General features: G+C 36.6%; 1 protein-coding gene across 1 annotated transcript in view; it reads left to right on the top strand.

Moving 5' to 3' along the window:
- The window catches only part of LOC107665529 (follistatin-related protein 5-like), a gene marked incomplete at its 3' end in the record, with an annotated part of 117,378 nt that overhangs the window by 91,810 nt on the left and 10,426 nt on the right, over positions 1-15,142 (top strand). Inside the window, exons 9-12 of the mRNA XM_016456443.1 lie at positions 1,836-1,997; positions 3,504-3,638; positions 13,352-13,378; positions 13,525-13,643. Of these exons, the coding sequence (XP_016311929.1) occupies positions 1,836-1,997; positions 3,504-3,638; positions 13,352-13,378; positions 13,525-13,643 (443 nt within the window). The remainder of the gene's footprint in view (positions 1-1,835; positions 1,998-3,503; positions 3,639-13,351; positions 13,379-13,524; positions 13,644-15,142) is intronic.

Raw genomic sequence — 15,142 nt, 5'->3', positions numbered from 1 at the left:
TTTGCTTGACAGACTAAAAAAAAAAAACATTAATAACCCTCTGTGATGTATGTACTGTATATATATATATATATATATATATTATTATTTTTTGTGTGTGTGTGTGTGAGTGGGTGTGTGTGAGGGTGTCATTTTCCGTTATTTTTAAAGACCCTGAAGAGCACGCAGATGTATGAGAGCAGTGTTAGCTGGGAAAATGAAAGGGGTCGGACAGGTTCACAGAGACCTTCTGAGTCTCAGAGGTGGTGAAATGGAGAGGAAACACTGAAAGCTCATCAGCACTGACGCACATACAACAGCGGCAGAATAACACACTTCTCAGTGCCGCATGTAATGGACACGTCAGCACACCAAGAGAGACAAAAACAAACATAAACTAATAAATCTGACTCTCAATTTCACGGAGGAACAAATACACACAGAGAATTTATCCGGTCCAGTGATGGCGGACTTACACGCTGTTTGAGCCAAAACACTTGCTTATTCTCACAGAAAATCAACACTGAGGAAAACAAAGAAAAGGAGGGCAGAGGAATAAAAAGAGGGAGATTGGAGGAGAAAAGGGCCCATGAGAGTTTTGTGATAGAGCTGTCAGCTTTGATGCGTTTCACAGAGAGGACAATCTCAAGTCGATTCCCAGCTAATAAAATACACACAAAGATAGATACAGGTTACACACACAGAAAGAAAAGTCATTTCGTAAGGATTTTTTTTTTATCATTTCTAGGTTGAGCTTAGTAGAGAATAAGAAAGAGAGAGCACTGGTTATGTTTTTTAGCGTAGCTCATTTAAACAAAAAAATCCCTTGATTTTATTTTATTTTTTTAATGAAAGGATAATTAACCCAGAAATGAAAGGTCTGTCGTTATTTACACTATTATTTACACAATTTACCATCTTTTTTTTACAAAATAAGATTTTTTGAAGATTATCCTGGCTAATGAAAGTGAAAAGAAACCAGATCTGTCAAGCTACAAAAAATGGAGCAGAAACAAGTCCATATGACTTTTTTTTTTGTCCATATCAGAGTTTTGGCTGATGGCATTGATTGAATAATTACCTAAATTCCGGTTTATTCCTCACACACATATTTTTATGTCTTCAGAACACTTTTAAGTGCTCTTTCTTTCTCATACTCAGTATCACAGATATGCTGATATGCTTTCCTACATTTTCCTTCATGAATGGCATTTTCACACGGTTTACTGTTTATCATAATCTGTTCATTGCCAATGAGCTGATCTTGGAACACCACAAGGGCCTGAGCTCGTGATTTTTACACTAAATTATTTCTGCGTTCCAATCGTGAGTTCCACTCCACAGTAAATAGTCTGAGTCCCAGGGAGCTTAAGACTCAGATTCTACTCCTTGTGCCTTGAAGCAAATCATTTCATTAAATCAACCCCCTTACGTGCTACAAAATGGTGCCCCCGCCACCGCTGTCCAAACATTTCCTTTCATTTCTCCCATTTCCTCTCATATAGAGTTCTAAATAAAGGGAACTGGTTAAATAAAGATGTTTATTATTATTAATATTATTACTATTATTATTATCAACACCATCATCATGCTTGGCTTGCATTTTTTTATTTTCCTACGAAATGTCTTTATTTAATAATTAATGACAGTTTGACCTCTCAAGCTCATTTGAGTTCTGTGATGATTTGGTGGCATATTCAGGATATTTAATAGTCAAAAGGCAAAAAAAAAAAAAAAACACTTTCTTGTAGATAAAAGGAAAAATATAAACATCATTCTAACCATTCAGTGTGTTGTTTATTTGTTCATTCATTCACTTTGCTTACACTTTTGTCCATTCCTCTGTTTTTTCATAGTGCCCCCTGTTATCCGGGTGTACCCTGAGAGCCAGGCACGTGAGCCGGGGGTCACAGCCAGCCTGCGGTGCTACGCTGAGGGCATCCCTGACCCACAACTCTCATGGCTGAAGAACGGCATGGACATCACCACGAAACTCTCCAAACAACTCACACTCCAGGGTACAGACAAATAACCACTGGACATTTCTTCTTATGACTGAAACAGTAATGCTGCTAATACCACAGAAATGACACACTTTCACACGGAGGTCTCTATATGACAATTATGAATGGGAATCATAAAGAATTAAATCATTTTGATTCTGGTTCCTAATGGTCCTATTCAATAACCTTTTAGTTTATTTAAGGAATAAATATTTGGGAAGAAAATGCAATTCCACTGCCAAATGAAATATGAAATTTTAATAATAAAGGTGTGTTATACAGACCTTTTAATGACTTTTCACAGTCTTTTAAGAGGTGACATTAAGTATACACTGCCGTTCAAACGTTTGGGGTTAGTAGGACTGTTTGCTTTTTCAAATATTTAAACTTTAATCAGAAAGGATGCATTAAATTGATCAAAAGTCAGAGTAGACAAAAATTATTTCAATTTCAATCAAATGTAAAAGATTTTTTTTTACTTTCTGTTCATTACAAAATCCTGAAAAAAGTATCACAGTTTGCACAAAATATTAAGCAGTATAACTGTTTTCAACATTTATAATAATAATTGTTTTTACTGTATTTTTGATCAAGTAAATGCAGCCTTGATTAGCATATGATATAATTAGTAGAGGTTTTATATTATTATATTGTATTAGATATTACAATATTAGATATTTTTTCAAAAACATTTAAAGATCTTACTGAAAAATCCCAAACTTTTGAAAATGTGGTAGCATTTTATTGTACATTTTGAATAAATGCCACTGACGAATGCATAATGTTGTCTTATGAACATCCAGTCTCACAGTTAGTTGTAAGCTGTAAGTGTTTAAATCACTAAAAAGAACCGACTTATAAGAGTCATTCATTCTGTAATCCGACCACTCTGGTCTCTTTGCAGATTCAGTAGTGGTTGATGAGGCGCTAAATAAGCAGTGAAGGAAATTTTAGGGTCAGGGTATTTTAGTATAGTATTCTGTCTACATCGGCGGAAGAATGCATGTACGAAAACCGCTAATGGAACGTTTTCAAAATATAACCAGTTCTGAATTAGAATTAAGGGAATACCCTAGTCTAATGAGTACAGTTCTCTGTTCTAAACAAAAGCCTTTATTATACTAGCTGATTTCACACTGAAAAAATTGACCCATACCTTTACAAAAGCAGACGTTGATCTTGTCATTCTGAAGAAGCTTTATATAGCCGTGTTGCCTGCTGGTTGCACTGTAGCAGTGATTGACGTGTTTGTCATGATCTAGATCTAGATCTTTACTCAATCCCACAATCCCCCCCTGTGGGGCCTCTCATCAACAAACATTCCTCCAAAGTCAGCTGTTCAGACTAAAGCTAACATGACAACTTGAGAACGCTATAAATGTTTCAGCCGTTATCAAACAGATTTTTTACGAACCCATTAAAGAACTTACATAAATAGAGCCGTTTCTGTCTCAAGTGATTTAGAAGTGATGGAGGAAAAGTTCACGTCAGTCTTTCCTTCATTCTTTTTTTCATTTCCAGCTAACGGGAGCGAGGTGCACATCAGTAACGTCCACTTTGAGGACACCGGCGCCTATACCTGCATTGCCCGTAATGAGGCGGGAGTGGACGAGGACATCTCCTCTCTATTCGTGGAGGACTCAGCTCGGAAAACGTGTATGTATAAGTCATGAATTGCAGCCCATCTGTCCTTATAATGGAACTTCACTTCCTGTTTCGTTGCATTATTCATCGGACTGAATGTTAATAGTTTATAAACTTCAGATAACTTTAGATAATAATAGAAGGAGATGCAATAATGGAAGAAGAGTCCCAGAGGCCTGATATTTCAATATTTGTCAGCAGTTTTATGGCACACTGAAATGTATGAAAAATGAGATTTGTTCTCTCAACAACCAGTTGATGAAACCCTTAGCACAGTGGTGGTTCTTAATTCCAGTTCATGAACTGTGTTCAGATTGACATGGTCCCTACACAGTGTTCATTGCTCCCTACTCCCTGAGCATGAAAACTCTGTTTAAGTTTGCTTCACTTCGGAACATTTATTTGCGCTATGCCACGGCCTGCCACGTCTTCACACACAGACGAAACTTACTGGAGAAGTGTGACATGATGTACCTCTGTAAATAAATACAATTTAAATTCACGTCTCGCACACTTTAATGCCCTTTGAATGGAAAATGTACTGTATGCTCCCTTTGCACTGGAAACATGGCGGAATATCCTGTGATGTCCACTTCGCAGGGCACTTACGGTCGAATAGAACAAACATCTGAAGTGCTAAGAGATACATACAAAATGTGCAGAGCGGTGGTATGCGAGGACTGGAATTGAGTACCACTGCCTTAGTAGACTACCATTCAAAAACTTGGGGTTGGTAAGACTTTTAAAGATGTTTTTGAAAGAAGTATCTTACTTTTACCAGGGCTGCATTTATTCGAGTAAAAAAAATACAGTAAAATCAGTAATATTATGAAATATTATAAACATTTTAAATAATCGTTTTCTGTTTTAATATATTTTGAAATGTCATTAATGAATGTCAGAGCTACATTTTTAGCAGATATTAATTACTTCAGTGTTACATGATCCTTCAGAAATAATTTTAATATGATGATTTTATCCTCAAGAAACATCTCTTCTTATTATCAATGTTAAAAATGTTTGTGGAAACAGTAATCATTTTTGTATTGAACCCATCACAGGTCATCATACACTCATCGGTCACATTTTCTTTTTTGGGATATGTAGTCCACAGACTGAGTTCAGAGGTCTAGCTACTGTAGTTTAGCGAGATATGACAGAGCAATGCACTGTGCACACAGAAGGCCAGGGTTTCCTCACAGGTCATATACAACATGAGCCAGTGCTGTCTGTGTGCATGCATAATGCATGACAGTGTTTACACAGATTCACTATTGCTCTGCCCACTGATCCGGAGTCAGTTCTTCCAGACCCTTTGATCTCTTCTCTGACAGGTGAACACCTCCGGCTGTCTGGATCAACACTCGCTGTAGACCATCTCACTCATGGTTTCTCCTCAATTCTTTGTATTAGAATATATTTTCCTTTTGGACACAGAAGTAACATCATTGTTGGTTTTTAAAGGAGCAGTTCGCCGGTATGTTGGTTGCTCTTTTTCATGCTGTTACAGTGAATGGTGACAGCTCTTATCTTCAAAAAGCATCATAAAGGTAGTCCAAATGGCTACTATATTCCAAGTGTTTTGAAGTCACTTAGCAGACGCTTTTATCCAAAGCGACTTACAGTGCATTCAGGCTATACATTTTTTTACCAGTATGTGTTCCCTGGGAATTGAACCCATGACCTTTTGCACTGCTAACACAATGCTCTACCACTGAGCCACAGGAACATTATTATTAAACATTGCCGAATAATTAACAGATCATTATTTCATATAAAATAAAATGCTTACATTGCTTACAGCTGTATTTTAGTTAGTGCAAATGATTTTAATTTTAGTTTTTGATAACAGTGCCCTACAATAAGCTAAAACTGGATTATTGAGTCAGTGATTTAAACCAATCAGTTGGATTCATTGAAAAGACCCAAGTTAAAAGAATGATTTATTTCCAGTTCAAACATTGTCATTTATATTTTGAGCTCTCCAGAGTTCTCTTTAGGAGATCTAGGAACATCAACATTTTCAATAATTAAAGACTTGTTTTTCACACATAGCTATTGTATAGCTTGCGCAAGTAAAGTAGACCACTTTTATGATACATTAATGGTGCTTTTGCACCATTATTCATTGCATTCTGCATTCAGCTACATTACTTATAATATTTCAATCTACCACAGAAGAAAGAAAGTCATACAGGTTTTGATCAACATGAAGGTGAGCAAATAATTTCATTTTGGGTGAACTCTTCTTTTAATACATTAGTGTGTGTCACGGGTAACTCTGATTTGTCTCTTGTGTTGAAATCAGGCTACATGGTTGAATTTGATAGTATGTATATTGCTTTCAATGTGCATGAGAGGAACAATCCTGCACTGTCAGCTGGGATTTCCTCTTACATTATTCCTGCAACAGCAGGTCTGAACCCATAAGCCTGGGATTATACACGACTCCCTGCTTTCACAGAGTGCACTAGCCTGGCAAATACATTTCCAACTTGTGCCCAAGCACTACATTTAAAATGTTTCTATTTATTGATGTCAGTGAGCCTTTAGCATGCTGCTTTAGCTTTTGTGTAATGAATTTGTCCTTGTCGCTGAGTAACTTATGAATGGGAGATGTGGTTTCTATACAGTACAGTACATGCCTGAAATTCCATTGACGTTTGGTTACAGAAGACGACCCCTGATGCAGAACAGTAAAAGCTAGGACTCATAGCACAAAGTTGTGTGTTGGTTGTTGAATGTACAGTGAGGATTACAGCTTCTGAAAGGTTGTAGGGGCCGTGTGATAAAAGTAATCGTACATCTAAAGGTCACGAACAGCTTGTAACACTCCAAAGAGAAAGGAAAACTTGAAATCGCATCATATGACCCCTTTAAAATGCATTGTCTTTCCCAGTTTAATGTGTAGCAACAACTACACACTAAGTCTCATAGCTGACGTTTTCAAATATTGCTTTGTTTGTTTGTTTAATCAGCCCAACATGTTGACCTCTGCCTTAACCAATAGGGTTCCAGAAGTTAAAAATCATCATACATTTTTATATATACACTACTGTTTAAACGTTTGGGACAAATGAAAACATTTGTTAAAAAGATGACAAGCTATAATATAAAATAAGCAAACTGCCTGATTTTAAGATGAACATGGAAATGAAGATTTTATTTTAGCGTTATTTAAGCATGAAGATTAATCAATAACTTATTCATAACTGTTTGTGGATGGATCTTTCACAATAGTGAAGCAACTGCTGAGATACCTCTTTGAAAAATGTGACATCAATACTCGACATACAAAACACAACAATGGTAAAACTTAACAAATAAAAACAACACTTACAACATAAACCAACATTACAAAATAAACAAACAACACAAACTGCTAAAAGTGAACCAAAAACAAGTTCAATAGCACAAATAAAACCAACAAGAATTAAAAAAAACTCTACTGCATGATCTATTCAAGCTGCATTGCATGCTGGGTGCCTTCATAATACATATGCACTGTAGAAACACAGTATGATGCTGTTTGTTTACAAGAAAATTCTGAGAGTGCAGTTAGATACAAGAGAAGTCCCACTGTGAAATTATTAACAGTGTAGTTTAGTATATTTTAAAATCTATTTTTATTTCTGTGATGGCAAAGCTGAATTTTCAGCAGCCATTACTCCAGTCTTCAGTATCGCATGATCCTTCCGAAATCATTATAATGTTAAAAACAGTATTTTTGTCGAATACATTCTTTGATTCTTTGATAATTAGAAAGTTCAAAATTGCGTTGAAATAGAAATATTTTGTAACATGCACTTTTGATTAATTTAATGCATTCTTGCAGAATAAAAGTATTAATTTCTTTCTTTCATTCTTTCTTTATATATATATATATATATATATATACATATTCAATGTTCCCTCAAAAAAAGGAATTAAGTAGTCTTGTGCCTCCTTTTTCCAGATACTTTTTGCTTTAGAAAAGTTTTATTGTTGTGATCTATCAAAGAGGTAATTTGGCTTAGTTCAAGAATTAGCTTTGGAAGAAAGGGTTTTTGGGAAACCAGTTTGGAAACATTATTATTTTTGAAGTTCCATTTAGTACTGCTTGTGGCACACAAATGACACACTTCACCTTTAGGCTTAAACTAACAGTCTGACACCAAAAACAGTGCCCCTTGTAAAACAATGCAAACACCCTGATTCAGTTAAGTAGTAAAGCAATTCCTGCAGCAAGTTACTGTCATCAAATATTTGAGTACATCACCTCTCCCGGAAGATATTTTTCAGTGGAAATGTCAGCAGATGTGAGCTGTGGGAGGAGGATTTAAACAGATGAGTGATTTGAGGCTGGGGTGATGCAAAGCACTCAGGTGTGATTGTGCTCATCATCTAAGAAGAAGAGAGACAATATGCTGTTGCTGTCTGGTCAAGGGGAAAAATATACTGGCCAAGTATTTAAGGCTGTCAGATAAACACCACCTGCTGCAAACATACAAACAATAGTAGTGCTGCTCTCCCTGTGGTCTCCTGCAGCTGTGTGCTTGTTTGATTATAGGATTCCATGTTTGCTCCGGTGTTATCATGAGAGATGGTGAACAGAAATAAAGGAACAGATGCAGAGAAACAAAATGTCTTTGAGTACCCACAATTTCACAGTCAAACACAAAACTCTCGTATGTTAGCAAGAGCCACGCCAAAAGCCAAATGGGATGGTTAAATTGTCCATTTATCTGTTTATCCGGGGTTTTATTTATTTATTTATTTATTTTGGATCAGGCAGTCTAGGCTCTACTGTAGGGATCTTGTCAGAATTATCATTTCACACCATGTAATTTTGTGTTTTGCTCTGTCACAGACTAGGCCCATCAGAACAATGTCAGCATCTCTTTGCCATTGCATGCTGGGATATGCCAGTGATCATATATAAAGACAATATAAAGACAGCCAGATGTGTAATAACTCATGGAGAGAAATTGCCAGTGTTTGTTTACTGTTCAAGCCGATCTACTGCGCATGTGTGGAACACGTCTGCCCAGTATACACTTTCAGTAGTATAAATACAAGTAGTCTGCATCCGTCCGTGTACGCGTCCAAACTGGAGTATAAACAATCCTTAAGTGCACATTAGTAAAGAAACTGCATTGTATGTGGCCCTTTTCTTTCTTTCAGTTTTTTTATGTATAGTTTATTCAAATTCAGAAAACTTGTCTGAACAATTCATTCACTACTATTAGTCGAAATTCACACAGCTGATTTCAGTAAATTGCTCTTTTTCTCACCCAGAGCTTTTGTATTACTTCAGAAATGTTAAAATAGCATATACATCATAAAGACCACTTTTAAACTCTTTTTTGTTTTGTTTTAAGTGGTTGCATGGAATGTATTTGTGTTGCATGGATGAAAGTAAGTAATATTGATTTGAAGCAACTTGAGAGTGAGTGGATGAGAGAATTGTCATTATTGGATGACGCATTACTATTTATTAACTAAAACTCATGTTTATACTTGTATAAATATAGCCCATAGTTGCAACATAACACCAAGTGATTGAGGTTGGCATCAAATCGAATTTTTTCTTCTTAATCATGTTACTACTCATGTGCATAATTCGTCTATTTATGTACACTGAAGACTGGAGTCTTATATATATATATATATATAATAGTTTATTAGTATAATGACCAACCTGAGCACATCCAGTGTGTGCAAAGATATGTTTAAAGGCCAGTTTTCCTGGATAGTTGAACCTTACACTCTGTATCACCGCTCTAAGGCAGAAATTAGTGGCTATTTTCTTTTCCTTCTTTCATCAAATGCATTTTCTGAAGTCTATTTCAGCATCAGCCCTTCTCTGAGGTGCTGCCCTATACCTGAGGGCATTAACCTCAATATCCAAAAGACTGTAAGAGTTTGTATTAAAGTTTAAAGAAAGCAATACCAGCAAAATTAGGTAGTTCACTCTTCTGTAAGGTAGCATGACCTTCCAAACCTACTGAATGCACAGTATTTTTTCCATATACACGCTACACACCACATTTAGAAAGTGGGAAAGGTTACTATAACAAATCCGTAAGTCGTATAGCATATTCACTTATAGCGTCTTCATAATTGTCATAATTATATCATGTTCGCTCTTTTAATTATGCAGAACCACCAGGGGAATTTGCATAATGGAGCATTAGTGTGATAGACGCATAGTTGCATTCTCAACTCATGAATACTTTGATAGGTCCATGAATGATTCAGAGAGGCAAAGCAGAAACGCAGACCCCAGGCATCTGTCTTGATTAGTTTTCCGTTGTGTTGGAGACCTAATTAGAGTCTAACACTGGCCTTCACCTATTACGCCATCACAGTCGACTCGTACCACTGCTTTATCTCCCACTAGCAGCTTGAAATGTGACTCTGGTTTCGGGAACATAGCGTTTCGGTCAGAGTGCATTTGAGGTAAGGTTTGTGGTTTTCCCCAGCAGCCATTTTCCACTAACCTGAACCATTTTGATGGATGGATGAGCTAAAATCAAGCGTAGCGTTAGTTCTGGCAAGTCACGTTAGTCAAGCTCGCATCAGCTGACCTTCAGCTGATCCCCATCTGCCTATGGGAATACGACACCTATCTAAGCATTCATATATAAGGTCCCTCAGTATTATCAGCAGTTTTCGCATTGCTCAATAGCTAATTACCCCCCTCCATCCCCAACTCCTCCTCTGTCAGTCGGGATTCAGCCTTCTGATTCTCCTTGAATCAGACTAATTCTAAAATGTGTACATAAAATGATTGAACTTTAACTATATCTGCAATACATTTATGTTAGTTCTGTTCTGTTTACCCTGGGTGGTTATTGCAGCTCTCCCTGCTCTCATCCATGCTAGGCTGCATGGAGGCGCAGGGAGTTCTTGCCCAGAACAGAACCATACCGCCAATCCAAACTGTATGCTAATTGTCAGTCATCTTTGATGATAGTGGTCCTGACAGAATTATGGAATACAATGTATAAATTGTTTTTTTTTTATGGGCTTTTTCTATAAGGAGGCAAAGGACACAGTGCATCCTCAAAATAATCAGTAAAAAAATGACATCAGGTTTTTTTGCAGCTTTTATTTAATTTCATTTTTTTTTTATTTAGCTTTTAAAAAAATTATCTTTTGTTTAAAAATATTTTATTTTTCCACTTTAAATTGTTTAATTTAAAAAAAGAATAGCTATCTTGCCACTTTAATTTTTTACTTTTAATTTTTTTACATTGCTTCAAACAGAGCTTTTATGTTTGAAGTGATTTAAAAATGTTTTACAGATTTAAGAATAATTTTTTTTTAGTATCAACACAAAATATTATGGTATTGATGACTTTAGGGAGTCTAAAGTGTAAGATAAATGGTGTTCCTTTAACATGAAAACTGTATAAACATCAAATATGAATTTGCTTTGTACCCAGATCAACAGAGGAAACTTTGACTCCTTATATCGCCAGTGTCCTTACGCCATTGAAAGCAACCTCTTATTTCTATGATTCTTTATTTTCCCTGCCTGGTGATGAATTGTGTCAATACTCTGTGTTATTGGAAAAGACTGTCTACACAGATCACATTTCTTCCAAACCACTCCCTTCTGCTTTCATACTGTAGTGGAACTCCATGTTTCCTGAGTCTTTTTTACATTCCTCATCAGTTGCTGATGCAATGGCAATATTTTTAACAAAAGTCTTTTAGATTGCGCCGATGCATTAACTCATAGAAAAATAACTTGACTAAGGACTTTTTAAAGATTAACTCTAGCTCCGTTACTCTGCTCTCCTGTCTCCTTGATGAAGTGAGAGGGCAGAATGAGATTCGCTTGGTGTAGAGATTGTAGCACAGGTGAATTGTGGAAGATTGATTCGCAGACTTGAGCGATTGAATCAGATTGCCGAGGAACAGTTGGAGGTCACATCTTCACTACAAACTGCACTAGTGAACAGTCCAGAAGTAATAAGGAGGAGAATTTGGCTATTATTGGCATAATGTACTGTTCTTTCATGCTAACAAGTCATATTTAACGATAGATCCTTGGTAACAAATATTGCACAAGCATAATAATGGCATATTGATCATTTGTGTGTAATGGCCATCATTATTTTTAGCACAAATGCTGAGGCCATCAGGAATCATTTCTTCCTATTGGAAGTGTTTTATTGTAGTTATTATCCATTTTTTTCTGTACTAAAATGCTTTTGGAATTATTCAGGAGTTAATTGTGTGTGATATTTTTTGGTTATGCTTCAGCGACACAGCTAAGCCGCTTGATTGCCATAAGACCCATTGTAAAGGTATTTGATCATTGTTAGTAGGCAAGACAAGGCAAGGCAAGTGTATTTATATAGCACATTTCATACACAATGGTAATTCAAAGTGCTTTACATTAAAGAAAGTAAAATAATCATTAAAACAATTATAATCACAGAAATAAAACAAGGAATTTAAAAACTTTGAAAATGATTTAAAAATGTATTCAAATTAATTTAAGACAGTTAAAAATAGAAAATGATTATACATACATAAAATGCAGTGCAATCAGTTCGGACATCGCACAGTGCTCATTCAATAAATGCACAGCTAAATGAGTTTTGAGTCTAGATTTAAATGTGACTAATGTTTTAGCACATCTGATCTCTTCTGGAAGCTGATTCCAACTGCGGGCGGCAAAATAGCTAAAAGCAGATTCCCCTTGTTTTGTGTGAATCCTTGGTATTTCTAAATGACTCGATCCTAATGATTTGAGTGGTCTGTTACGTTTATATTCAGTGAGCATATCTACAATGTATTTAGGTCCTAGACCATTGAGTGATTTATAAACGAGTAAAAGTACTTTAAAATCAATCCTAAATATAACTGGAAGCCAGTGTAAGGACCTGAGGACTGGTGTGATATACTCAGATTTTCTGGTTCTAGTCAGAATCCTTGCAGCAGTGTTCTGGATGAGCTGCAGCTGTCTAATGGTCTTCTTGGGAAGGCTGGTGAGGAGACCATTACAATAGTCTACCCTGCTGGTAATGAAGGCATGAACAAGTTTCTCCAAGTCTTGACTGGAAACATCCACTCAGCTTTTCTGCATTGTCTTTTCATATTCTGTACTGCTGTTGATTTTCTCCAGGGTGCTTTTTGTCTGCCAGTCTTTTTGCTGACTTTCACAGGAGCAATATCATCAATAACATTCTTAACTTTTGAGTTAAAGGAATAAAGGAGAAGATCAACAGAGTCTGCAGAAATGCTTGGTGTTAAAGGCATTGATCTCAATCTCCAAAGTTTAAGTGTTTTAAAATGTAATACAGCTCCAGCAGTTATGGGTAAATAATCATGCTTAATGCAAAGATAAGCTCTGACTTGCACCCTAATGTACATTGTTTCCTCTGTGTGAACAGTGTGGTTGGTGACTGTGCGTGAGTGTATAAATCCCTGCAGGCCGACCTCAATGTGCAATGCTGACACAGTATTGATTATACATGAGCGAGTCAAATAAATAAGCTCCTCAGGTTGCAGAGTATAATTACTTGGCCAAATCAAACACAACTCTTAGCATTAAACCACAATAGAAAAAAAAAATTACAAATGTTGTTGCAATAATCTGTGGGAGGTTTTTATATCCAGAAGTGTGAGTTCATCTTGTATCTCTGGTGGGATGGATTTTTAAACTTTTAGATGAGTAGAGTACAGCAAATATCTCTCACACGAGTCTTCTTTGTGTTATCTTACAGTGGCAAACATCCTGTGGAGAGAAGAAGGTAAGTAAGCATTGTGTTTTAATACAATATTAATGTCTAGTGTATGTCTGGATTCAGGTATATGATAGTGTTAGTAGTAATGTTGAAGATACCCTTGTTTTGGGAGGATTTGAGCCCTGAACAAACTCATCAATGTGATACTATAGGTCTGGGGATTGGAAACATGTTCTATGTGTTTTATGAGGACGGTATTAAAGTCATCCAGCCAGTGGCCTGTGAGATTCAGAGACACATCAAACCCAGCGAGAAGCTTCTTGGCCTGCAGGTGAGCTGTTGTATAAAAGAAATGTTTAAGTACTTGTAAATGTGCAACATAAAGCCTCTGTTTTCCCTCCTGCATGCTGTAACCACAAGCAAAGTGTGAAGTTTATGACTGCTATTTTTTATCAATATATTTATGCAATTATTTTACAACAAAAATGATTGATTGCTGGTGTTTGCATGAAGGGCTACATACAGTATGATGTATGCTGTTCTTTTTATCCATCCATCCTTCTATTTCTTTCTTTCTTTCCTTCCTTCCGTTTCATTCTCTTTCTTTCATTCAATCAATCCATCCACCCTTTTCTTTTTCACTCTTCCTTTCATCCATACATTCATCTGTCATCCTTTATTGTTCACCTATCCATCCTTCCTTACTTACTCCTTTTCCATTCATTCTTCCAGCCATCCATCCTTTTCTCATTTTCTTTTCATCCATCCACCATTTCTTCTTTCTTTTCATCATCTATCCTTCCTTTCCCCATTCTCTTTCATTGTTTCATCATCATCCATCTATCCATCCTTCATTCTGTTCACCCATCCATCTTTCCTTCCTTACTTCTTTCCTTCCGTCCATCCATCCATTCTTCCATTTCTTTTTTATTCTTTCCATCCATCCATCATTTCTTCTTTTTTCCATCATTCATCCTTCCTTCCTCCCTTTTCTTTTTCATTCTTTCCATGCATCCATCACACATCCATCTATCCACCCTTCATTCTATTCACCCACCCTTCCGTCCTGCTTTCCTTCTTTCTTCCCTTTTGTATTTCTTTCTATCTTACCTTCTTTCTTTCTTTCCATTCTTCCTTCCGTACTTCTTTCCATCCGAGTGTCCATCTGTTTCCATCTTCTTTCCTGTTTCGTTTCCTTAATTCTACTGGTTACATATTGAAATGAACATCAGCACTGAGCTTCCTCTCCTGACATGACCAGTAATTTAACCGCATGGAGTTTGATCCTCAGCACAGACATCAGTTGAGCTCCGCCTTCATCACTTTACATCGCTTACATCCCTCCCTGACTCTGCGTATCATTTCTCGGCTCTTTCTGATAGACAGCTGCTAGATTTACACAAGCTATTAAATGATTGCCTTCCTCTGTTCTGCTGTTTCATTGGAGCTGGGTATGCTGATGGGACAGCTGTGTTTATTTGGTGCTCGGGGAGGTGAGAGCTTGAGTTTCCAGCCTCCAGAGAGGCAGCAGGCCTCTATTAGGACATCAATCAAATGCCAGGCCTTAACGGCAAGCCCCGGTGCAAACTCTGTCTGGGGAAGAACATTTGGAGAACATTACGATATGTTTTTCCTATGTTCTGCTTGTGGGAAATCACTGTCACATGTATTTCCCTCCTTTTTAAATATTCACTGATCATTTTAAAGATCTTGCAAATTGCAGTTGCAGTTTTTGGCAGCTGACTTAATAGTCAATGTTAAAATGACTTAAATTTACATACATTAAAATATGTGTGTGTGTGTGTGTGTGTGTGTGTGTGTGTGTGTGTG

Source organism: Sinocyclocheilus anshuiensis, unplaced genomic scaffold, assembly GCF_001515605.1.
Source record: "Sinocyclocheilus anshuiensis isolate Anshui unplaced genomic scaffold, SAMN03320099.WGS_v1.1 scaffold607, whole genome shotgun sequence".
Taxonomy (NCBI): domain Eukaryota; kingdom Metazoa; phylum Chordata; class Actinopteri; order Cypriniformes; family Cyprinidae; genus Sinocyclocheilus; species Sinocyclocheilus anshuiensis.
The sequence above is the reverse complement of the archived record's forward strand: the minus strand, read 5'-3'. Positions and strand labels throughout refer to the sequence as shown.